Genomic DNA, 25,595 nt, shown 5'->3' with positions numbered 1-25,595 from the left:
GTGTCAGTTCCTGAAGAGTTTTTGTCTCAGCAAGAAAAATAGCTTTTAAAGGGGTGGTAAAATGCCATTTTCACAAGATGTAAAATAAATCTCTGATGTCCCCAGAGAGTGTGTGTGAAGTTTTAGCTCAAAATACCCCACAGATATTTTTACATAGCATGTTAAAGTTGTCACTTTTTGAGGGTTTGAGAAAAACGCACCTTTTTGTGCCTGGCCCTTTAAATGCAAATGAGCTGCTGCAGAGGGCGGGGTTTCAAGAGCTCCTGTGTGTTAGCAGCTGCGATTACCTCACGCAGACACACTAAAATGACAGAAACTGTTCTGTCTTTAATGTTAAAACGGAGTCAGACAAAGATGGAGAGACTATATTCTGTCATGGTAATGTATAAATCGCTCGTGTAGGAACTGTTGTGAGATGCACACAGTGTGACTTTCTATTGCATGTGAAAAGACGGATGCTAAAGTTTGAGCTGACTCACAAATGTACTCTAATACAACAACTCTTCCTCTTCTTAAAGGGCACCTATTATGACATTTAAAATGTTCCTAATGTTGTTTAGGGAGTCCCCAACAACAGTTTTACGTGCATGCAATGACAAAAAACACTTTTGTTTTCGTATAATATGCATTTATTTTTACCTGATTTGCTCACCGACTCCCAAATGATTCGTTCAACGACTCGTTTTTCCAAACCCCTCCTTTGCGCGACGCTAATCTGCGATTGGTCAGATGACCCAGCAGTGTTTACAGAGATAATACTTATTGTTTAACACGGAGTACAATGATGCTTTTATCAATTAAATTGTGTTATAATAATGATTATAGTCCACTGCTTTGTAGTTTGTAGTAAAAAACTAAAAATAAGATAAAGAATTTAGCGAGCATAGCCCAGAGTTCATATTGTAAAAGCACAATCAGTCTTTGTTTGCGTTAGCCCGATGCATAAACATAACGTTTTTACAAAAAAAAAAAAAAAAAACTGTTACGTTACTACGAGGTATTATTCTATTCTTTAAGACAACTCCGAAAACAACGACAAACACTTCACATATCTCAATACAATTGCCATTGAAGACCTAGAAGCTAAACGGTGCTTACACAACAAACTAAATAATTATTAAGCATGCTCCATAAAACATAAAAGCAACAATTATTAATAACACTTACAGGTTGTGATACGGAGGAGGAAGCTGATGCAAATACACTTGGAACTGAACCTTCCTTCAATATCAGCGGCTCGCGAATCCAAGTTTGATTGCATTTAAGTTGGTAAAGCAATCGTCTTCAAAATGGCGCGAACAAAGCACAAGGCTCGGACTATACTTCTGTGGTATAGTTGTATATATGAATTGTAGCCACTTAGTCTTCAAATGCTCCTCCTTGGGCAGATGAAAAAAGTTGAGTTTGAGCCGCACTTCAGAACACAGCGTCTCGTCGCCATGATGTTTCCCTGCTGGCCTTGGAGCGCAATAAGTGGGCGTATCGTATTCAAATAACTTGACAAGTTGACGTCATCTAGTCAGAGAAAAAGCTTCGGTCTTCTAACGATTCATAAAAATGACTCAGAGTCGACTCTTACTTTTGAAAGACAATAACTTTATATACGGTGCACTTTCATATTTCAAACTTTGCAGGATGTTTTTGTTCACTTAGATCTATGTTACACACTACATGAAAGGTACATTTCAAAATTCCATAATAGGCGCCCTTTAACATGGACTGCGTGTTCCCGGGGACGGGGCTTAACTAACATGTCACTAACCCGGGAAGAATGTCATGTAGTCCCTACCAGCCGTTTGTTGTAGTCTTTTTCTTTAAAAGCAAATATCTTCCTTTGCTTTGAACTTTGAGCGTTGTAACTTTGCAGATGTTGTTTATGCTCAAACAGCAACATTACACACTAACTAAAGTTAGAAAAGTGAAATCATACTTTACCACCCCTTTAAAGGGATAGTTCACCCAAAAATGAAAATTCTGTCACCATTTACTCACCCTAAAGTTGTTCCAAACCTGTGTGAATTTCTTTCTTCTGCTGAACAGAAGAAATAAACTAAAGAAGATATTTTGAAAGAATGTCAGGAACCAAACAGTTGTGGGGCACCATTTCCTTCCATAATATGAAAAAAATACTATGGAAGTCAATGGTGCCCCACAAATGTTTAGTTACAAACATTCTTCAAAATAGCTTACATTTAGTCATTTAGCAGACGCTTTTATCCAAAGCGACTTACAACTGAGGACTACAGCAAGCGAGTCATCGTGAAGAGGCAAAAATAACGCAAGAAGTGCTCAAAATACAAAGTTCAGGCATTGCTCAGAGTAGCATAAGCCCAAAAAAAAGGATTAAAAAAAATAATAATAATTATGTCAAGTGCTCACGGAAGAGATGAGTTTTCAGTTGTCTTTTGAATGTATTCCTTTGTGTTCAGCAGCAGAAATAAATTTATACAGGTTTGGAACAACTTAAGGGTGAGTAAATAATGACAGAATTTTCATCTTTGGGTGAAATATCCCTTTAACTGAAACTGCTTGTTAAAAGGTCCAGAGTAGGTCACACATAACAATGTTTCTAGATTCCTGTTTCTCCCTGACCTCGTCTCAGTCTTTAGATGGAGGAAAAGAGAAATGACACACCAGAGAAAAACAAGAGATGTGTGCAGAAGAAAGGAAGGGGTTGTTGAGTGAAGAATGTGCTGACACAGACCCCTGCGTCAGGTAGGGAGGGAGGCTGAGAAGGGGCACTTTCTAGGAATAAGGTGCAATTTGGAGTTCATTTTGGAGATTTTTTTTAATTAAATTTCATATTTTTGGTAGTGAGAATTAATAGGGTGCTTTCACACTTGGATCAATTGTCTGGTCCGAACCTGAGTTTGACTGCTCCCCCTGCCCCACTGGATTGGGTTACCACTGTATTATTTGGGTCCGAGCAGCAGTGTGTTTGCATCATCAAAGCAGCAGCTGTTTACCCCTGTTGCTTAGTAACAACGACGAAGGAGAAGGCGGCAAAATGTTGAGTGTTGCTCACCTCACTTAAATTTTTTATTTTTGAACCTTTGGTTCACTTCCGCGTTTTAATACGATTGTGTTCATATCAGCAGTGAACCACGACGGAGTTTTAAAACCATTAAAAAAAACATATTCATTCATGTTAACTGAAATAAAATGTGAAAATCACTTGTTTTAAAGGGCCCAATTACGCTTTTTCGCAGTGTGTAATATAGCTGTTTATGGATGTAAAAGGTCTGCAAAGTTTTCAAACAAAACTAAAAAAAAGTTTTAAAAGATCAAAGCCTAGACAAATAAAGTTATTGTCTCCTCGAAGAAAGAATAAATTCTGAACTGCCGAAACGAGTCGTCAGCAATTCTCGTCTCACTTCCTGCTCGAACCTACGTAGGTTTGTAACAAATTTGCATAATACCAGCCTATGATTTTCATTGGCTGCATGTGAACAACATCAACTTTGCCCCACCCTAAAACACTAGTTGTAGCTGAGACCTGGAAGAGTTTGGTTCATGTTGTCAACATGTCGAGAAGATGCTGTTTTCTGCACTGCGAATCCACTTTGACTGGGCCATCCACTTTGACTGGGCCATCTGACCAATCAGAGCAGAGAGGCGGGGTTAAGAGAGTCTAAAAACGATTTGTTCGAAGATTCAGTCTGATAAATAAGGTGATGCGCAATGTATGTTATGAGAAAATGTACTTTAAAATAGCATAATAGGGGCACTTTAAACATCAATTGTCTGTACTTTAATGGTGATTTTGTTGTTGAATTCTTGACGTTCTCGACCAAAAAAAAAAAAGATGTTAAAGCTACACTGTGTGATTTTTACCCCCATCTAGCGGTGAAAATGTATATGACCATCCAGTGAATATTAGTTTCTGTTCCTCTCAATTCCGATTTCGTTTTAACTCCTACGGTGGCCAATGTAGTCCAAGATTAACATGGCTTCCAGTTCGACCTCGTCCATTAGTATTCCTTCAAGTGATAAGGTTACTTTAGAAAACTATTATAATTTGCAGTAATTTAATTTGTCAGTTAACATATTGGTTATGACATCTATGTAAAATGAATAATAGTTGTATGTTTTCGTAATTTTTTTACCATTTCATTGCTAACATCAGCTATCAGGTTCCCAGACGAATGCAAGCTAATCTTAGTAAAGTAACTTTTATCAGTGCTATCGTTATTCTGTATATTGTACGACATCACTAGCGTAAGGCAAAGTTTACATTGTAGGCTATATCATTTTCTCCGTGAGAAGAGATCAGTTGATGTGACGGAGGTGCGAGGGAGAGGTAGAGGTAGAGGGAAAGGAAACAATAAAAACAGGGCCGGTGCCAGTGAATTGCGGAGACGCGAAAGGCAAAGCTTGAATTAACGGGTATGTCCCTCTTTGGCTATTGTACTTTCAAGATGAAGGGGCAACATGGCGACCGACATTTGAACCCCTCACCCGTATGTATTTTCAATGGCATATTATACACTCACGAGAATACTTTATTACTTGAACAAAGTAAATATACATTAATGAGCACATATATTTTTGAAAGAACTAAGTGTTTTTAGCTAAGAATAAACTAAAAAAGTTACACAGTGTAGCTTTAATGTTTAGCAGTGTTCCATATATTGTGCACATTGTAACCCTGAAGAAGTTACATCATTTGGACCCTTTCTACAGCATGAAAAGGAGTCATTCAGCATGGCATGTAAATCATCTCCATAATAGCCATTTTCTCAATGTTCCACAAACTGTAGTGTCTCCTCCATTTGTAAAGCTCAAGCAATTCTGTTATTGCATGAAAAAAATATTAAACAAAACTACAAAAGATATGATGTCACTAAATCTTAATTAAGGCTAAATCTACTACATCCCTGTTACCCATTGTCAGTGTTTTTCTTACTGTTGCTTCATACAGACCTTATGAGAGGAACGTTGTCCAGAGTACAGCATAGGGTCTGTCCCCTCTGCATTGGCAGATCCACCTCACATGACTGGTTATACATCCTGCAAGCATACACAGACCCCCACATATAAATACAAAAACATATACATTATGGAGTTACAGTATAACTGAGTCCCCCAGGGTTGAGGGAGTCTACTTTAAGATCTTGCTCACTTGCTATAAATAATAGTCAATCATACACCAGACAGACCTGAGTATTAGGAAAGCTGCCTCTGTCTGTGAATTTGGACAAGTTACAGAGCGTTGCATTCCTACTATACACTGGATGATATGATCAGAGTTACAACTCACTTCCAGTATAAACATGTTTTGACAGCCACCATAACTTCGATTCATACTACACCGTGCAGAACTCAAGGCAAACATAATGTGGCTACACTTCATTACTAAAGCAAACACATCCTTCGCTACAGGACTAATGCTCCTCCCACCAGCAGGAAAAAACTGAAAGACCACTGTTGTTTCCAGAGTGTAAAAATTACCCAGGAATGCAAAGCACCTAAAAATATAAAAGCAACCTTTGGGCTGAATTTCATTAAACCGACCCAATTTGATCTTGTTAGCTCAGCTTTAGCTCCACTATCCAATATCCAATATTAACTAAATAAATGTTTTATTTGGTCCGCACATGACACCTAAACATAAAGACAGAGGGTTTTATTCATTAATTCCTTTTTATTCACAACTCATATTAATGAGTAATCCTCTCCGACTGCTTCTGCTCATGGACCCAGACGCCATTTTTACCATTTTAAATAATTAAGGTACAGTGTAAGCCCAACAGCAGCGCTAACATTTAAGTTACCTAGACACTGTTATGCTCAGTATGCTAATGTTTGACTAAAAGCACAAGTTAACCTGCAATTCTTCATTGGCTGACACGTCCTTGAGCAAAAGTTAATAAGATTAACTTTCTTATTTAAGTTAATAAGAAAGGATTTGGACACTCGCTCAACATCTCATATCAAATACATTACTCATTAGTGCAGATGACGCAGAAGAAGTGTATAAGACAATGCCAGGAGGTCTCTCTCTGATGTGTGCATTTTAAAAAGGTGTTAGCTCAGTATCGGTAAATGGTTAATATCTTTAGAGCTCAAACGAGCTCTTATTTCAAAAGATGAAAATATGCATATTTCAGTAACCAATATATTAATAAACATATACAAATAAAAATACATGTGTAAATGCTTAATAATTAAATATATATTTTCATCTTTATATTTGATGTGCATTAAATAAAGTGTTATTGTACAGTTTAAAATATTTAATATATTTAATAATTAAATTACATTATATTGAATTAAATAAACAATTTAAAAATACCATAGCATAATGTAATCTTACAATTAAAAAAACAAATAAATAACTTTTGAAAAGTGGACACAATGATATTCAGTTTAAAAAGAAGACTTCTTACCAGTTGTCCACAGGACAGACATGTTGATTATACAAGGCCATGGCATACCTGGAAAAATAGAAATTATGGTACATTAGCAACATAATGTAATCAGCGCAAATCAGATTAAACATTTTAAAAGGAGGATTTAAACTTGCATTTCATTTTTACTTGCCTCGACTTGTTTAAAATAGATTGTGAAAGGTGAAATTTTTATTCTGTACACCAGTAACACTAAGGTCACATTTGTTAACATAAGTTAAAGGGATATTTCACCCAAAAATTTATTCTTTCATCATTTACTCACCTCCAAGTTGTTCCAAACCTGAATGAATTTCTTTCTTCTGCAGAACACAAAAGAAGATATTTTAAAGAATGTCGGGAACCAAACAGGCCCAGGGTTTCATTGCCTTCCATAGTATAAAATATCTTCGTGTTCAGCAGAGAAAAGAAATTCATACAGGTTTGGAACAACTTGAGGGTAGGTAAATGATGACAGAATTAAAAACAATTGGTGGACTATCCCTTTAATGCATGAACTAATATGAATTAACAATGAGCAATATATTTTACAGCATTTGCTAACTAATGTTAAAAAATTAAACCTTTTTTGAAAAGGGTTACTGGTGTAGCTCATAAAAACACCATCTAAACAAAATAGACAAAAGCAATTCATAATAAAAACTGTGATCTAAAAGAATCTGTCTTTGAATGATCATGTCAAAATAAAAACTGTTTCAAAGCTGACCACAAGAGCAATGTAAACCACTAATGTCTGAAATTAAGCAAAGAGATGCAGTATGACTCATGAGCCCAAAGCTTTAAGGGCTGAAACATAAGTTACTTTATCATTATAGGTTGCACGTATGGACATAAAGAAAGGATTATAAAAAATATGCTGTGGTCTCCTTCACTACCGCAACAGCCTGTATTCACAGATCAAATCCGAAGTGCATGTCCTTTTGACGTGATTTTCTGTTAGCATAGAACCCAAAAACCGGAGAGCTCTGGAAATTTAGTCAACTCAACCTGTGCATCTTCAGCTTACCCTGGCGTTATGTGTCATTCTTTGCTCACACTTATGCAACAAAAGGTCAGCACACTCATGGTCCCGTCACACTGACCCTAAGATGTCAATGAACACAGGACCATCAGATAACGGTTAAAGTAAACGTTTGCCCACTGACTTTTACAGAATCTGATGAAAGAGATTTTCCAAGCAAGCTAAATTTGCTCACTATGAAAACTTGATAAAAAATTAATTAAAAAAAAAAAGTGTTTTTTTGTTTTTTTCCACAATTTGGACCGTTTTTTTCTCAGAAGTTTATAAGTTGCAAGTTTATATCTCACATTTTGCACACAAAAAATTATCATGAGTTATTCTGACTTTTATAACTAGCAATTCTGACTATATTTCTCACAATTGTGATATAAACTCGGAATTCTGACTTGCAACTGCAAGTTCTAAAGTCTGAATTTTGAGATAAAAAGTCGAACTTGCAATTCTGACTTCATTTTTCACAATTGTGAGACATAAACGTGATATAAAGATATAAAACAGTTAAAGGCGAGTTTTAAAGTTCGAATGTCAAGATATAAACTTGCAATTTTGAGGAAAAAAGTCGCAATTACCTTTTTAATTTTTTTATTCCATGGCGGAAACATGCTTCCATAATTACAAATGGACAATGAGACAAGAAAAGACTATTAAGCGCTCTGTGGAAGGTAAACACACTCGGCACCTGCCGATGGATACGTCTTTCTCTCATGCAGATCTCACTGTTGACATACACACACAAACACATTTGCATTTGTCCAACGTAACTGCATCTGACAGCACGCAGGGTCAGATGTGGGCTAAGCAGCAATTAGGTTTGTTTTCATCTCTAGTAAATAGTGTGTGTTTCTTGTGTGTGTGTGTTTCTTGTGTGTGTGTGTGTGTGTGTTTCTTGTGTGTGTGTGTGTGTGTGTGTGTGTGTGTGTGTGTGTGTGTGTGTGTGTGTGTGTGTGTGTGTGTGTGTGTGTGTGTGTGTGTGTCCGTCCACAGTGAGACAGATCACCTGAGCCTTGCACTACACTTAACACAACGCTGAGAGAAATTACATTTGGTAAACAAACATTCTACCATCTGCCCTGGCTGGTGTTGTGAATAATCACGCAGACTGTTACCAGGTCACTTTCAACATCCCACAGAGGTGCGCAAGACATGCTTAGGAGAACACAGTCTGGCTACAGAGTAACACAGCCCCCGCTCTGATACTGGAGCCCATCTGTTCACCATAAGATTTGGATTCACTCTCTGAAGTACATGTAATTCGTGACAGGAGTCAATCGTGAATTTTTATGGCTGAACATTTGTTATTTCTTCATTTTTAATTTTGAGCAAGGCACCACAAACTTCAAAGATTTTAAAGGGATAGTTCAACCAAAAAAGAACATTTTGTCATCATTTACTCATCCTCATGTGGTTCCAAACCCGTATGACTTTATTTCTTCTGTGGAACATAAAAGAAGATATTCTGAAGAATGTTGGTAACTAAACAGTTTTAGTGACCATTGACTTCCATTATATGGGCTAAAAAGAAAGACAGTTCGTCTTTGTTTGGAGTAAATGATGACAGAATTTCCCTTTAAATAAAGACTTGGCTTAGCTCATGAATATTTGCCATCAAAATTACATTTTAAAATATATTAAAACAGAAAGAGTTATTATAAATTGTAATAATATTTCACAATCTTGTTAGTGCTTTCACTGTACATTCAATCAAATAAATGCAGCCTTGGTCAACAGAAAAACCTCTTTCAAAAACATTTAAAAAATCTTACAAACCCTAAACTTTTGAACGGTATTGTACATAATAATTGAATTTTAATTGTCTTAATAAGATACAGCACTCTGAATAAAGGCGGTTTAAGGAAGAGGCGAGGATGAATGCTTCATAATCTTGTTTTAATTAACCTTCTTGAATTGCTTAGGCTACATTTTTACAAACAACCTCCTAAACAGCTGGCAGACTCCACCAGTGTCCATACCCCCTCCATTCCACATCATGTACTCCAGTCATTCACAAAGACACCTTTTGCTGTGCAACCACGGCAGGTGTGAGAAATCAATCCCCAGGAGCTTTAGGTCCAATCAAACCAGAGACCTGACCTGATCTGAATGGATAATTAGGCTACATCTCCAACCAGAGAGGCACAATGCTTGTATTGTACCACCGAGGACACAGATGTAGCACTGACCGTTTCAGCTGTTAAAGGCAACAAGCTTTAAAATATAAAGCCTTTGTTATGAATAAATATGCTCAGTGTTGTTTGCATAAACAGTACGTTCAACGTTGCAGGGAACAGCACATCACTGCGGGACTATGCAAGCGTGTGCGACGTTACCATAAACAACAGCCTCAAAGTATAGAAATAACGTTCAAATGGAAACACTGGCTTGGAAACTTGCTCTTGCCTAAATGGAAACTTTTTTTTTTTTACAATGCAGTCTGAATAATTTCAACAACCATTCCACTGGGGTGTAACTGTGGGCTACATACTCCTAAAAACCTGCCTCCAATGAAGTGTTTAACTAACAAAAAACTTGCATTATGAATCAATTCGATGAGAGAAGAACATGCCAGTCAGTTTTAGTTGTGTTTTTAACTGTTGATGTTGTTGTTTTTAGTAACGGTAACAGTTCTTATACATGTCATAATTAGAGGTTCCATATTCAGCTATGAAAACATGCCATTTCTTGCATAGATACGGGGCACGTTTAGTCCATGTTGTATTGGGAACTTCTCCCAGACCTTCACTACAGGAGTCATGGAAAGAATAAACCAAACTCTCTCTGGCATAAAAGATGAGAAGTCGCTGATGCTGCTCTAAGTTGCTCTCCTCTGTTTTACTCGCTCCTCTCCTCGCAGAGGCTTATGTAACCACCTCTGCCGCTTCAAACTCAAAGCTCTAGGAGAGGAAGGGGATCTTGAACTCCCTGTAGAAACAGGGCGCCTGCAAGCTCTCTACAGGAAGGAAGTAAGGACAACAACCAATGATGCGCTGCACCTTCAAGCAAATAAAACTAAGGTATTCCACAGCCCCTCGAGTCTTCCAACAACTTCCATCACACATGAAGCCAAAAACCTTTTTGTTAAATATTACCTTGAACTACAAGTCTTATCAACCGCATGCCGGTTCATACAAAGCTCTCTTCCTGAAGATCCATTTCTGTACCATCACAAAGTTACTAATAATGACCTCAAAGTCTTCAACATGTTTTAGGCAAGTTCAGACGAGTCAGTTATGTGTAGTTATGCTTGTAGTTTTATGTATAGCCCACTCCCTAAAGAGCAGGTTCAGGAATACTGAGAGTGGCTGCATTTCAGATGTTTTAGCTCGTCATTTTATCTTTGCACATAAAGATACCTTTCCATAATAAATTATGTCACATTGAAACTGCATGTTTCAGAAGCAGCTTTGAGGTGCCCCAAAAAAATAAACCTTGAAACAAAACAGACTTTTCTCCTCAGCTAACAAAAATATGTTCTAAAAACTTTTTGCTAACATTCTAATGCTAATTGATAATGTTCTCAAGGTTCTCTGAAGGTTCAGCTTTTTGAATGCTTTAAAAAAAAAAAAATTGTTTAAGGGAACATTCCATTTGATAATTTCGCAAAAATTATGGGAATGTTACTTTTTAATGTTCTCTGAACCAAGAAGTAAAAAAATAAAACATTAGATGAATGTCCAACTTAAACATTTAGGAAAAAACTTTATTTGAACGATGCATAAATAATATTTTTGTGCTAACGTTTTGAGAACATTATTAAAGACCAGATTAAACGCATGATCTATTAATTTTACTGGAAGAAAGTTTGTTCATAACTTGAAGAGAACCTTGCCAGAATGTCAAAGTTTTAAGAACATTAGCTGGATCTTGGTAGGGAGAGAAGGCAACCATTTCATTGCAGGCCAAACCTAAAACTGTGATTTACTTGCATAAAGTTCACTGGCTACAACATATTCTATGTACTGGCTACATCACACTATTAAAACAATCAGTGACATACAACTTTACAACTACATCAATTATTCTTATAGACCATAAAGTTGGAATTTACCAAACAGACATATTGTGTCTATATCCCTCTAAGAACATTGTTGAATTGGTGTGCATCCAATAAAAAATCAAACTAGTCTGAAAGTGATGTAATCTTAAATCAGGGCATACATGACATCTGCACAGGTTTTATCCATACATATTCAAAGCAGGATCGTTTCATTTGATATGAAATAAAAGGGACTTACACGACCCATATTCCAGTGATGGTCAGAGCTGGGAGGCTGACAGGTAAGATCATCCACAGAGACATCTCCAGCAACACGATCCTCTACTGCTCCCCTCAAAATCATCCACTTCTTTCGCCTTCGCCAGCCCGTCTCCCTCGGCTCATCAATGTGCATTTATACTTGTTGCATGACCCCAAACCGGCTTATCTCAAATATCATATCTGTGACCAAAAAAGAAAAATCTTTACAATGACAACAACTCTGATAAACAGACTAGACTGTTACCTGTCATTTTTGACATGATTTTGTATTGCACAATGCATACCTTTTTGTAAAGCTGTGGATTTTGCATTATTATAAGCACATTGTTCTTTTATACTCTACATATATTGTATTTTTCTATTTGTTTAAGCATTTTTAACTCTCAGTGTAAATCTGTGATTCTGTCTGCTCTTTTCTGAACCTGTAGAAACAACAGAACATTTCATTGCCTGCACATTCTGCTCCATACCTAACTGGTGTGTATTTGTATTAGACTATTGAACACTGTAAAAGTCGCTTTAAAAGCATGTGGAAGAATATCCTTTTGGTAACCAGGCAAAATGGCCGATTGAAGTTGCCGTTTAACATAAGTGTAATAGCCGTGTGTGTAGAGAGTGGACACTGTATCTCACCTTCCCCCCTGTGATAGGGGACAGCAGACGTGTCTCCCACCTTTTGTTAAATCCTCAGACAGAGCGCAGACTGTTCAGAAACGGTAACATCAATCACCAGTAACAGCTACAGGTTTCTCATTACTCCTCAAGCGTCCAAGCGACCGCGGCTGTGTAATCTTCCTTTGCTCTCTGTGCTCTTCCAGCAGAATTCTGGTGCCTCACTCCTTTCGGAATATAAGCGCTGTCTCTCTCTCGTGTCCCGCCGTGTGGACTCACTGAACGCTAACGTCCAGCTGTTCCCGGAGCTCCGCCTCCCAAAACACACGCACTGATCCTGATGCACTGAACAAAATGTTTGTCATTTTGACATAAAAACAACGTACAACAACAAGCTCTACAGAAAAAACAAACAAACTCAAGTTGAGTTGGTTTACTGTACCGGCCTACACTGTAAAAAAAAAAAAAAAAAAAAAAAAAAAAAGTATATGAGGTATCATGTTATGTTTTTACATTGCTTTAACTCATCAAAATAAGGTAAGCATTTTTTTACGTTAAATTTTGTTTAGGTAATAGCCTATTTACTTAATTAGTTTATTATGTGTGTTACCCAGATATCTTTTGTGTTAACACTTTTACACATTCTTACTTATTTTAATCTTCATAAAAAGTCTAATTTTATAACATTTAAATTAACATGTCGTTTATGTCGTTAGCCTACATAAGGTAGGCCTATATGTATTTTAGTTTTTGATTAAAGCCATGTTCATTAATGATATGTAGGCCTATAGTTATGTTGTATTTGTTTGATGGAGAAGCCATTGTAGCCTACATCATGTGAGATAGCTTGACGTGATAATTTGACGTAATGTAGGCTACTTGCTGAAAATGATCTAAGTTACTGATCATTGTTTTTGCAGTTCTTATCATCTGTGATAGGCTAATACACAACACAGACTCTTTCTGTCATCTTCAAATGTTAACCCAAATTCATGTTAATGTTAACTAAAATTCATTTGATAATTTGCCTATTAATAATAAATAAATATGATTTTTTTCATTTAAAAAAAGTGACCATTAGTGGTCACAGACTTTGACCAGTGTCTTAAATAAGATGCTACAACCAAATATTTGAATGATTATTTGCTTGCCATCAGAAACTCTGCCAGAATTCAGAATCTCTGCTTATTCTCCTTTCAAACCTATTTAAGCACCATGCAATGTTTCTGTTTGAAAACTATGTGGGCCTGACTGGCTGATGTCTTGAAAAGCTGGTGTCCGATTAGTGCATCAAAGTTGGGATACCTTTACATTACAAAACATTAAATGTAAGTAAATATAAAATATAAAAAATATACAAATCTTGCTGTATAAACATATGATAAAGAGGTTGTACAGGCTGACATCATGTTCTGCCAGACAAAATGTACGTCCCATGATTTAAAACAATATTAGAGTTTTAGTACATCCTGATATGAGTTCCCTTCTGATAAGATGTGCTACTGTTGTTTTAATGTTCAATGCATTGCTCATCTTGTTTAAGAAGCCATTTTTATCCTACAAGCATCACAGCTGGCACTATTATCCTGTTGACTGGGTTGGTCAGATTTTCAGAATAGCTGTTACCACACGTATTCTGTCTATTGACTGTTTATTATCAGAGAGCAAAAAAAGAGTATAGAGTTTTCACAATGCATAATTTGTACTTTATTCAGAGCTATACATTTCACAGCAAATACAAAACTCATCAATACATTTGGGCTGTATTTCACAAGTAATTAAATACAGTTCCTTTTTTCTACAATTTCCCACAACAGCCAATCTAAGGACAACACACTCATAGTTGTGCAACTGCTGAAACAGTCTCTGCTGCATAATAGCAATCCTTATCAATGTTCACGTTTCTGCGTGTTTCTTCACCATCAGCATGTTCTTTGTTCTTTTGACATTCTGACATAACCGGCTGATGATATTGCGCGCATGATGAAAATAATATTCATGGATAAGAACATGTGGTCAGAAGAATGAGTGATGTATGAGTCATAAAAACAAACTTGTGAATGTAGATATTGATTGTGAAAAGTGTCTCGTTCTGAGCATATAAATATTTCATAAGCCTCACAATGATGTAGACTTAGTCACATCGGTCATTGTAATCAATTTTAAAATGTACAAATTCAAGATAAAAAAAAAGAGTTGCCTAGCTCAGTTTTACTGTGAAAATGAGTAGGCTATAACAAATTATAACTTTCAACAAGTTTGGAATGGCTCCATCTAGTGGAGAGATATACCATATGTTTCCCACATCTGGACGTTTGACTAAAACCAGAAGGCTAATGCAAACACTAATTTCAGAACTGTAATAAAAGACAGTTGTTTTTTGCCCTATGATAAACATGCTGTGTTTTATGTTGTTATGGAATCATAAAAACAAGGAACACATCATAGTGAAGGATTCACAGATGATACTCCTCTACTATGCATGGACACAAAATATGCCCAGTCTCTGTGTTTTTGATGGGGAATGGAGTGGGGTGTCAAGATGTGTGTCCAAACTCGTCCCTGGAGGGCCATTGTCCTGTAGAGTTTAGCTCAAGCAGGACAGTGGCCCTCCAGGAGCAGGATTGGACACGCCTGGTCTTGAGTATTTGGAACCAAGACATAATAATAAAATCAAAAAGCTAATTTACGATTTATATATATAAAACATTTTTTAAAAACATTTTGCTATTTTCTAAGTTGGCCCACTGCTGACAGTGATAGCTGATATAGCGACTGAGACATGTCAGAATGTGATCAGTGATTTATATTTTATTACGATTCAGATGTCCAAAGAGGGAAGCAAAGCGACTCACTTCCTGTTCTCACTGAACTGACTAAAATGATAAATAAGATAAGATTAACCCTCTAGGCGCCACAGTCGAGTTTACTCGACAAGATGCGGCACTGAATAAAACGGCCGATTTTGTCAAACAGGGTGTCAAATTTCCTTCGACCTCCCATCCACTAGTTGGCAGACATGTTATACTTCATCCCCAACTCAAAAAAACGTCATGTTTTTATACAAAATCTTCGAGCTAGAGCGCATTGAATCAGCGCGAACAAAAGCGGAGCTAGTGTGCGAGTGAGCCATTTTATCAGAGCAATATTGTCAACGTCAGCGAGTATTTGCATTAGATTATTATTATTATCTAATTGCATCAATAAAGCTTACCCACAACAATGAAGTGTTGGGTCTTCTATTCGCGGACCCTGATTCTGAAGGAAAATATCTGCATTCAGAAGTTCACGGTGATTATGAAAGTGAAAGTATAGCGCGTACGTTACAACAAGCACAAACGGTGAATCCTTTGCCCAATGTAGATGGTCCCTTGCCCAATGTCAGTGGTGGAAACAATGTTTCCCGGGGTCGGAGTGTTCATCGCGAAGTTAGCAGGCGTGTTATTGTTGTGGGGAACGAGGCGTGAATTTTATTCCGCGCTAGCCATGTAGTTTGTCTTCTGACCGTGTGCCTCTCCGCAATCGCGGCGACAATATTGTTGTGGAGACTTTGTCTAAAGCTACTGGGTATGTTAGACGAGGTCAAAGTATTCATAGGACAGTTATGGGGCAGGGTGGGGAGTCGCAATGACAATGACAGTAGTCCGAGCTGTGCGCACTCGGCGCGCGCGCGAGGCAGATCTGGCCGCGCCCGCGCTGCTCGTAGCAGGAGCAGAGGCGGTGTGACACGGGGCAACTGAACAGGTCTTGTCTACTTGTGTTTGTGTGTCATATGAATAATATATATGTGCCCCATACATGGAATAAGAGTGCCTACTGTATGTAAATGGATAATTTCTACAGCAAAAGGCCAACCGCTACATGCATTCGGTTTGTTTCTACCATTTATTAGTAATGATTTACAGTTTGTTTACTACTTACTATTTACCTGAGCATTCAGTATTGTGCAATATAGCATACAGAAGGTGAGGGACATTTTGGGGGGAAAGAAGTGCTGCATTTTATTATTTAAACATGTGACTTTTCATGAAAATTCTATAATCCATGATTGCCGCCACCATATGACGTCATAATATGCCAATTAGATGGGAAAATGTAATCCCTACATAAACTTTGGGTCATCCTTAATATTTCTCTAATTTACAGAAAGTCTCTATCTTTTATCACTTTTAAGATATAGACTTTTGAAATTAAGATGTCAAAATCGAACGTTTTAGGAAAAAACCTCTGGCGCCTAAAGGGTTAATATGTGACAACCACATTCTGATCAACATTCAGCCATCAAATGTAGGCCCTCCTATCTCTATATTTACAGTCGCACTGTAGTTCCGTATCCCCAGACTCCAAGGCCAGGGTAGAGGGGTTCAGTAAATTTAGTTTGAACCTTATACAGAAGCTTCATTTTGTCAGACACACTATAAAATGCCACTGTTCCAGCCTCATAGTCTACATACACCCCTATACTGGAGGAACTGGGGACAGATACAGTGGTGCTTTTGTTGTTGTGTACAAAGGAGTACTTGGATTCAGAGCAGTACAAACTCCAAGACTTGTCATTCCCCCCAAAGCTGCCAGCGTTGTCGTTTCCTTTCCTCGGAATTCCTCTGTAAGTCACTGCAATGTCTATTTCTGTGCCACTCCAGTCCACTTCCCAGTAGTAGCGCCCGCCGGCCAGACCTTCCTTACACAGCACCTGCTGCCAGTATTCGAAGCGATCGGGATGCTCCGGGTACGACTTCGGCTCGTTGCTCATCCGCACCACTGTGTTTTTGTCTGACAGGTGCAGGTTCGGGTGGGCTGTTGAAGGATCTGTTGAGGGCTGACAGAAATCTAGATCGAGAAGGGGTATTGTTAAATTAACCACCATACACGTCTCACTGTTGATTATATTGATAAATACTATAAACTTACATTCTAAGAAGTCCTCCCTTTTTGCTGGGTCCACAGTCTGGAGAATTTTAACCTCCTTTACTGCAGATGAAAAACATTATGTTTAAAAACATTTATAAAAATTATATAGCCTATATATATGTTACATTAAAGGGGTGGTATAATGCCCTTTTCACCAGATGTTAAATAAATCTCTGATGTCCCCGGAGTGTGTATGTGAAGTTTTAGCTGAAAATACCCCACGGATATTTTTATATAGCATGTTAAAGTTGTCACTTTTTGAGGGTGAGCAATAACGCACCGTTTTGTCTGGCCCTTTAAATGCAAATGAGCTGCTGCTCCCACAGAGGGCGTGTGTTACAGCTGCGATTACCTCACGCAGAAAAGCACTAAAATGTCAGAAACTGTTCTGCCTTTTATGTTTAAACTGGAGTCAGACAAAGATGGAGAGACTCAAGAAGAAGTGAAAACACGTAGAATGCAACAGGACGTCTCTGAATGGTTAGTTGATTAATTTATGTAGCTGATGTGGAGTTAACTATCTTCAATTAGCATATTCTGTCATGATAATGAACAGCTCGTATAGGAACTGTTGTGAGATGCACACAGAGTGACTTTCTATTGCATGTAAAAAGATGGATGCTACTACAGCTTGAGCAGACTCAAAAATGTGCTCGACTACAACAACTCTATTACTAACCCAGGAGGAATGTCGTGTAGGCTAGTCCTTATCAGCCGTTTGTTGTAGTCCTTAAAAAACGATTTATTTAAAAGTAAATATCTCCCTTTGCTTTTAACTTTGAGCATTGTAACTGTGCAGATGTTGTTTATGCTCAAACAGCAACATTACACACTAACTAAAGTTAAAAAAGTAAAATCAAAATCAATCACCCCTTCAAATTGAATGCATTGATTTCTGAAGGATCATGTGACACTGAAGAATGGAGTAATGATGCTGAAAATTCAACTTTGCCATCACTGTAATACTTTACATTTTAAAATATATATTCAAATAGAGTAACATTTAATTGTAATAATATTTCGCAATATTGCTGTTTTTACTGTATTTTTATCAGAAAATTGCAGCCTTATGAACAGACTTTCAAAAACATTTAAAAAAAATCTTACCGACTTTTGAATGGTAGTGTACATGTTTATATACACACACACACACACACACACAATGTGCATATATTTGTAATAAAAGGGTTTTACGCACCTGCTGATGAGATTTTGACCATTTCTTCCTTGCTTATGTCTTCTAATTGCACTTTCAGGTCAGAGATGGCTCTCTTTGCATTGTCAAATGTGTGGTGAGGGGCTAATGTCACCTTGGACAAGTCTTCATATCCAGAAGGAGCAGAAAGAGACTGCCAGCTCTATAGGGGTGGAAAGCAGAAATGTCTTTTTATCATACTGTAAAAAAAAAAGCAAATGCACTTATGGGCCACAGCACTTTTTCAACAATACCTGTAAGAAGTGAATATGATCATCGGATTGGGACAGCTGCTCCAGGTCATTATGTTTCTTTCTTAGTAATGTAATCTCCTCCTCCAGCCTGGCCAGGTGTCCCTCTGCACGTGTCAGCAGAAGTGTTTCCTGGGCTCGGATCATCTCCTTCACTTCTCCATGCCTCCTCTCTAGTGCCCGCAGCAGTTCAGTGAAAATACGCTCGTTTTCATCCAACACACTCTGAGATGAGTGCTGGAATGAAAAAAACACCATAGATGAGATAGGGACTGCACATTCGCAGATTTCATTTACAATACCAGTCAAATAGAGATGGAACTTTTTCAAATTTGAGGTCCGGTTAAATAAGAAAATAGCATTTTGAGCTAATTTAATTGTAACACTTTACAATAATGTTCAATTTATCAACATAATTAATGCATTATCACAAACTACTTTTTTAAGTATTCATTATTAATTTAATTTATAAAACGTACTATTCATCAATAGTTCATGCATATTTAATTAATGGTCATTTATTAAACTAAGATGTTAAATATTTAGGATATGTAGAAATTAACATTAAATTACATTAGATTTTTTTTGCCTACTTCTCTCCCTGCAGATGAAAAACATAGGCTACATGTTTAAATATATTTTAAATATATATACACTACTATTCAAATGGGGTCAGTACATTAAATAATAATACTTTTATTCAATAAGGGCCGGTTCACAGAATGTTTTTGTGGAATGGGGAAAAACAGCAAGGTCTCAACTTATTCTAACTTATTTTAACAGCTTTTTTAGAACGCTGTGTCATGCGCGAGGCACTGCAGAAAGCGTAAGACGTCCGTCTAGTCCTACTTTCACTCGCTCCTACGAGTCTACATCCCTACCAGAAGCCTACGATCGGTCAAGAGCGACGGCTCGTGGTACCATCACAGAGAGCAACACAATAACTCTCCAGAACATTCTCATTCACGGTTCCATGCTGATGGAATGACCTCCCCACCCTCACCCGGAATGCAGAATCCCTGACTACATTCAAAAGACAACTGAAAACTCATCTCCCTTTTTCTTTAATCCTCCCTGTCTGGTTTATGCTACTCTGAGCAATGCCTGAACTTTGTATTTTGATCACTTCTTGTGTTGTTTTTGCCTCTTCACGATGACTCGCTTGGTTTAGTCCTCAGTTGTAAGTCGCTTTGAGTAAAAGTCTGCTAATATAAATGTAAATGTGTTTACATAGAAAAAGAAATGGCGCAGTAATCGAAAAACGCTTTAAGTGTGAACGGCCCCAAAGTATGCATTTAATTGATCAAAAGTGTCAGTAAAGACATTTGTAATGTTACAAAATATTCCTATTTCAAATAAATTACGTTCTTCCAAACTTTCTATTCATCAAACAATCCTAAAAACATAACAGAGAATTCTTCCCAATTATTTTTTTAAATTCTTACTTTTATGGATGCCACTGCCTGCGTGAGATCTTGCCATTTCTTCGCCCTTTCCTCAATCTTCTGCTGTGAAGTCATCAGTTTCGCTCCAAGCTGTTTCTGTTGAAAAAAATAAAAGCTAATTCGTGAGACACTGACTGTTAAAGGGATATTTCACCCAAAAATGAAATTCTGTCATTTTATCACCCTTAAGTTGTTCTAAATTAATATCTTCTTTTGTGTTGTTCAGAATTCATACAGGTTTGGAACAACTTGATGGTGAGTAAATGACAGAATTGTCATTTTTGTGCTATCCCTTTAATCTTCCAACCAAGTGAAAGCACTAAATATTGACTTGTTTATCAATGATCATCATGATTAAGTTTAAAAGCATATACACTTCGTGGGATTAGTCATTTTTAATGAATGTTCTCTCTGTTGATAAGCTCACCTGCTTTTCTGTCCTTTCAGCTGCTGCTGAAACAATATCATGTTTTTTGTGTTCCTCCATGATACACAAAACGCAAACACATGCTTGATCAGAACGACAGAAAACCTCCAAAAGTTTATCATGTTCAGCGCAGATCTTCTCACGCAGTTGCCCTGTTGCTGCCACCAGTTTGTGCTTCATGAGAGCTGGATACTCATAGTGAGCCTGGAGATGCGTCTCACAAAATGAGGTTAAGCACGTCAGACATGACTTCACTGCCTTGTTCTTCTTTGCCAGACAGAAATCACAAAGCACTTCTCTGGAGCTGTGCCGGCTGCTGGAGCTGCTGTATCTTCCACTGCGTCTGGGTTTCTCCAGAGTGCTGTATCGGCTTGGGTTTGCTGTACTGCTCCGAGACATGTTACAACTCTCTCGGCATAATCCAAAGACAAGCTTGTGGGTAAAAAGTAGTTTCAATGAAACTGTACTGACACATTACATAGAGGAATGTGAACCGTGATAAACCAGTTTAGCAGGTTAGATGCTGACATCTCCTGGGACAGCTAATGTCAGAAAGAGAAAAGCAAAAATGTGAATGTTGTAACATAAACATTGTAAAACATCTTTATACAAAGGCCCTTTTGTTGACAGTAAAGTGAAGTGTCTGTAAGTTTCCTCCAGTGGTTATAAGGAAAAATTGACTATGGTCCGATTATTAGAAAAATAATGTGACGACGCAAAGCATAGTGTGTGTGTGTGTGTGTGTGTGTGTGTGTGTGTGTGTGTGTGTGTGTGTGTGTGTGTGTGTGTGTGTGTGTGTGTGTGTGTGTGTGTGTGTGGAAGAGAAAGCTGGAGAAGAGAGCGTGCTTTCAATAGATTAATAAACGTGATTTTGAGGGGGAAACATTGATATAGCTTGTCATTTGTATCATATTGTTTGTTATATATTTGCTTGGTTAGTGTCTTTGTGGGTTTTGGTTCTTTTTCTGCTGTAGCTGTAATGACCTATAAAATAACTCAAATAATGATTTAGCAAAGTGATATGGAACTGTAATGCGGTCAAGACCTGCCTGGAACTACTTTAGCTGCATTTACTTAAATAATAAAATCATTTTACACCTTAGAAACATTCATAAACCTAGAATAAAGCATTCAATAGCCACGTATAGTAAAATAAAAGCAAAATTTTCTTATATAAACGTAATAATATTTTATTAATAAAATTGTCCACTTTAAATCATGCCCACATGCAACAGCTTAAAGTAATTTTGATTACACAGACCAGAGACTTTGTCATTTTATTTATTTCCACATCTACATAAAAGGTCAAAGAAAATGAAATGTATAAAGAATTCAAGAATCCAGTTTCAAAATGTGTACCACGGTTAAATTGCTCACAAGTAGCCTACAGCATAGTCGATATAATGGACATGACTTTTTTTTTTAAATGTACAGTTAATATTCTTTCATTAAAATTTGAACTCTGTGAACTTTGAAGTTCAGAGAGAGATATGTGAAACTATTACGTAATGAGGAGAAAAACAACAAACGACAGTCAGAAGGTTGGAAATTCAGCTATAGAGTAATCATGCACTAAACTAACTTTTCTGTTGCTATTTATAGAATTTTACTTTACAAATATACACATCAGTGTTTCCAGTAACACATTCATGAGACGTGGGGCTTAAATCTATTTGACCACAAAGCACAATGGTGTTTGATAAAGATCTGTTTACACTGTATTGTGCATGCAACTTTCACTTCTCCCTTTTGTTTCAAGTGCATTGCCAAGAGGATCTAAAAAGCCTGTGTGCTGTTTTCACAGCAAACAATAGCATTACAGCCCTGTGAAAAATGATTGACTACGAAATAAAATGTGATGTCTTCTTTAGATTCTTATAGTTTAAATAAAAAAGCATCAGTTTATTTGATCAAATTCAATACATTCACATGCATGCTCAGATTATTGATTTATAGCTCTCCTGAGCCGTATCCAGAATCTCATGTTACTCAAAGGGTCCCTTCTCCACTTCAAGTACGTGTTCTTTTTCAGATGCTTATGAAGACCAAACACTTTCTTAGTCTTCGTCTCTTCCACATCTTCCAGAATGACGATGATGATGTTGGCATTGCGTTCCATCATAAACCGGGACTGCGCCAATTCAAACTCAAAGCGACACCAGGAACTATCAATGAAGTGTTGAGACACAACCACAATGACTTTACGACTGCCCATTATTCCTTCATCAATAATGTTGGAGGCGATAGACTTCCCTGCTTGAAAGTCCCGCATGTGAAGGCAAAGATGAATAGGTGGAACACCGTTCTCCAGATTCTCCATCAGTTCATTCATGACCCAGACTTCATCATAGCTGGAGAAAATCACAAATGCATCATAGGAACATTCTTGTTGTCCAGGTGATCTGTAGCCTCTCAGTAGAATACAGCAATACTGAAGATGAAACTGGAACCTGTAAGCCAAGACTGATAACACAACTACTAATAAAACAAAACACAACGATAAAACAACTGTGAGTCTTTTCTTGTGCACACAGCTGTCAATGTCAAAGTCCACTGCTCTAAAATCTGAGCTTGGTGACAAGGTATTGCAGAAAATATTTTCTGATTGCTTCAAAATGTTCTGATTTTGGATGATCCACAACATAAAATCTGTCTGGGAGCAGGAGCAATCGATGGGGTTGGAGGACAAATCAAACTCTGAAAGGTTGGCTGGCAACTTTTGGAGAACATGAAGTGGGATGCTGGTAATGCTGTTCTCATCGATATACATTGATGCAAGATATTTCAGCTCTGGTTGGGCCAGAAAGTCCAAAATCATCAGGTTGTTTTTACTTAAATATAAATGCCTTAGTTTCTGTGTGCCGGTAAAAGATGTCCTGGGGAGTTCTCCGATGCCACAGTGTGAGATGTCAAGAACTTCCAAATGTGTAAGATTTTGCAAGAGATATCTCAATTTATCTTCACCGAAACTGATTCCTGCCATTTTAAGCACAGTCAAATTTTGCAGGTCCCGAAAAATCATGTACCTTGTTAAAGTAATACTTGTGTAGGAAATATCCAAATACTTTAAATTTGTTAGACCTTGTAAAAATCCAAGGTAAAAAAGTATGACTAGTTTTGTATGGTGGAGGTCCAACACTTCAAGCAATTCAAGTCCAAAAAATGGCTTATTAACCATCCCTATCTCTGAGTTTTGACTAAGATTCAAGAATCGAATATTTGTTGTCCTTGGAAAAAATTGGAAACAGCAGTCCTTCAAAATCAAAAAGTTTCCACTCAAATCTACATGCTGAAGAAGAGACAGGTCACCAATACCAATAAAGGATATAGGCATATTATTCTTCACCACCAGTTTTTCTAAGCTTTTTATGTGTGAAACATGTGGTACAGCAGATAATAAATTTGGACCTAAATACAGTTCCTTAAGACGGTGAAATGGAACATGTTCCATTTTTCTGATATATCCAACTTTCACTGTGATTTTTGTCGCATTGATCATACAATGGAACAAGTGCAGTTCAGAATCAGAGAATTCTTTCTGAATAAGATATATTTCATTGAAATTAAATGAACAAAGACCATCAAGATAATTCGGATCTGACCCCTGCATTTTCCATTGCATTCTGTAATTTCCCATGAACAACTTATCTACACTGAGACCAGTAAGAGCATTTAGAAACCCATTTTGTGAATTTAATGAAACGAAGGCAGCTTGTATGTGAAGCTCTCTGAGATAAACATCTTTGAAAGCTCCTGGTTCAATGTGTAATAATGGATTCCTAGAGAGAATCAAAGTCATGTTTCTGCCAATCTTTCGCAACACAACAGTGTGATCAGTTTTGATGATGGATATATTATTGGCATGTAGATCAAGTAAACTGAAATCTTTAAAGGAGCTCATGAATGGAGGGAGAGACACGGACTGGATGTTATTTGTTCCAACTTTAAGTTCCTGCAGCTTAGTAAGGTTATTCATTTGAAGCTGTAAGGACGTGAGACCAACATCCACAAGAACTAGTCTCTGTAGATTATGTAAAGAATTCAAGCATCCAGGTCCTAAATATCCAATAGGGTTTCCAGTGAGAATCAAAGTAGTCAAATTCTTCACATTGTAGAAAGTATCATTTTCAATATGCTTGATGTGGCATCTGAAAGCCCAGAAGACTACAAATTAGTACATTAAACAATAGTTAACATGTTTAAATTGTAATGCATTATGATTAATAATCAGTAGCATTAATTTACCTTGTGAGGTCCAAAACTTGCAAATTGAACAATACAGGAAATACACACTTATGTAAAGAGTTCAAGAAATTGAAACTGAAATCCAGAGACGTCACAGTGAAGGGAAGACTGCTGGGAATGTGAGTCAGATTTCTCCCAGAACATGAGTATTCCATATTCTTTATTATCTATTAATGAAACAAAGACACAATAATACCCTTCTTTTTTTTAAAACATACTTTTGGTATTTCAGATTTTTTTCTGTCTGAGAGATCCTAAAGCCTCTTTACTTTTGTATTAGATAGATAGATAGATAGATAGATAGATAGATAGATAGATAGATAGATAGATAGATAGATAGATAGATAGATAGATAGATAGATAGATAGATAGATAGATAGATAGATAGATAGATAGATAGATAGATAGATAGATAGATAGATAGATCATATAATATAATATAATGTAATGAAAAGAACCTGAGCGTAGAATAAATACAAAATAAGTTTAGAAGTCCGGCATGTTTATAATTCTTTAGCCTTCGATCAAAATAACAATACATAAACACTCGCATAAACAAATAGTATTCTCTAAGGACCTAGCCTTAAAGCACATATATTAACTATATTAACAATAACTATATATAAACTATGTATTGTTCTTACCGTGGTACATTCCTGTCCTTCTCCAGCATTCACAAGAATCAAGATTGAGCTTAGGAAAATCATCTGTTCACGATATGATAAGATCATTGTGATGTAAAGCACATACCATTTAATATAAATCTGTATTCTATTGTCGAAGTATGCTTGCAAGCTACTCTCACTTCTCCCTTTTGTTTCAA

The 25,595-nt window shown here is 37.0% G+C and overlaps 3 protein-coding genes across 3 annotated transcripts in view; all 3 read right to left on the bottom strand.

Moving 5' to 3' along the window:
• LOC307010817 (transmembrane protein 150A) overlaps nt 1–12,658 on the bottom strand; it is a 33,258-nt gene extending 20,600 nt beyond the window's left edge. The window contains exons 1-4 of the mRNA XM_079635832.1: nt 12,320–12,658; nt 11,664–11,866; nt 6,390–6,437; nt 4,924–5,010 (exon numbers count right to left, since the gene is read on the bottom strand). Coding sequence (XP_079491958.1) covers nt 4,924–5,010; nt 6,390–6,437; nt 11,664–11,728 — 200 coding nt within the window. The 5' untranslated portion in view covers nt 11,729–11,866; nt 12,320–12,658. The remainder of the gene's footprint in view (nt 1–4,923; nt 5,011–6,389; nt 6,438–11,663; nt 11,867–12,319) is intronic.
• A 1,333-nt stretch (nt 12,659–13,991) lies between these two features.
• On the bottom strand, nt 13,992–20,962 carry ftr14l (finTRIM family, member 14-like). The gene is made up of 6 exons (XM_079636177.1): nt 20,528–20,962; nt 20,101–20,196; nt 18,659–18,892; nt 18,408–18,567; nt 17,210–17,269; nt 13,992–17,128 (listed from the first exon to the last, which is right to left on the bottom strand). Exons 1-6 carry the CDS (start codon nt 20,924–20,926, stop codon nt 16,608–16,610), a joined length of 1,470 nt encoding a protein of 489 aa, XP_079492303.1. The 5' UTR covers nt 20,927–20,962; the 3' UTR covers nt 13,992–16,607.
• An 830-nt stretch (nt 20,963–21,792) lies between these two features.
• On the bottom strand, nt 21,793–25,582 carry tlr4bb (toll-like receptor 4b, duplicate b). Its single transcript, XM_079636169.1, has 3 exons — nt 25,417–25,582; nt 24,773–24,939; nt 21,793–24,675 (listed from the first exon to the last, which is right to left on the bottom strand). The coding sequence occupies exons 1-3, from the start codon at nt 25,501–25,503 to the stop codon at nt 22,470–22,472; spliced, it is 2,460 nt and encodes an 819-aa protein (XP_079492295.1). The 5' UTR covers nt 25,504–25,582; the 3' UTR covers nt 21,793–22,469.
• Between the last annotated feature and the right edge of the window lie 13 nt (nt 25,583–25,595).

Source organism: Phoxinus phoxinus (genome assembly GCF_949152265.1).
Source record: "Phoxinus phoxinus genome assembly, chromosome: 14".
Taxonomy (NCBI): Eukaryota; Metazoa; Chordata; class Actinopteri; order Cypriniformes; family Leuciscidae; genus Phoxinus; species Phoxinus phoxinus.
The sequence above is the reverse complement of the archived record's forward strand: the minus strand, read 5'-3'. Positions and strand labels throughout refer to the sequence as shown.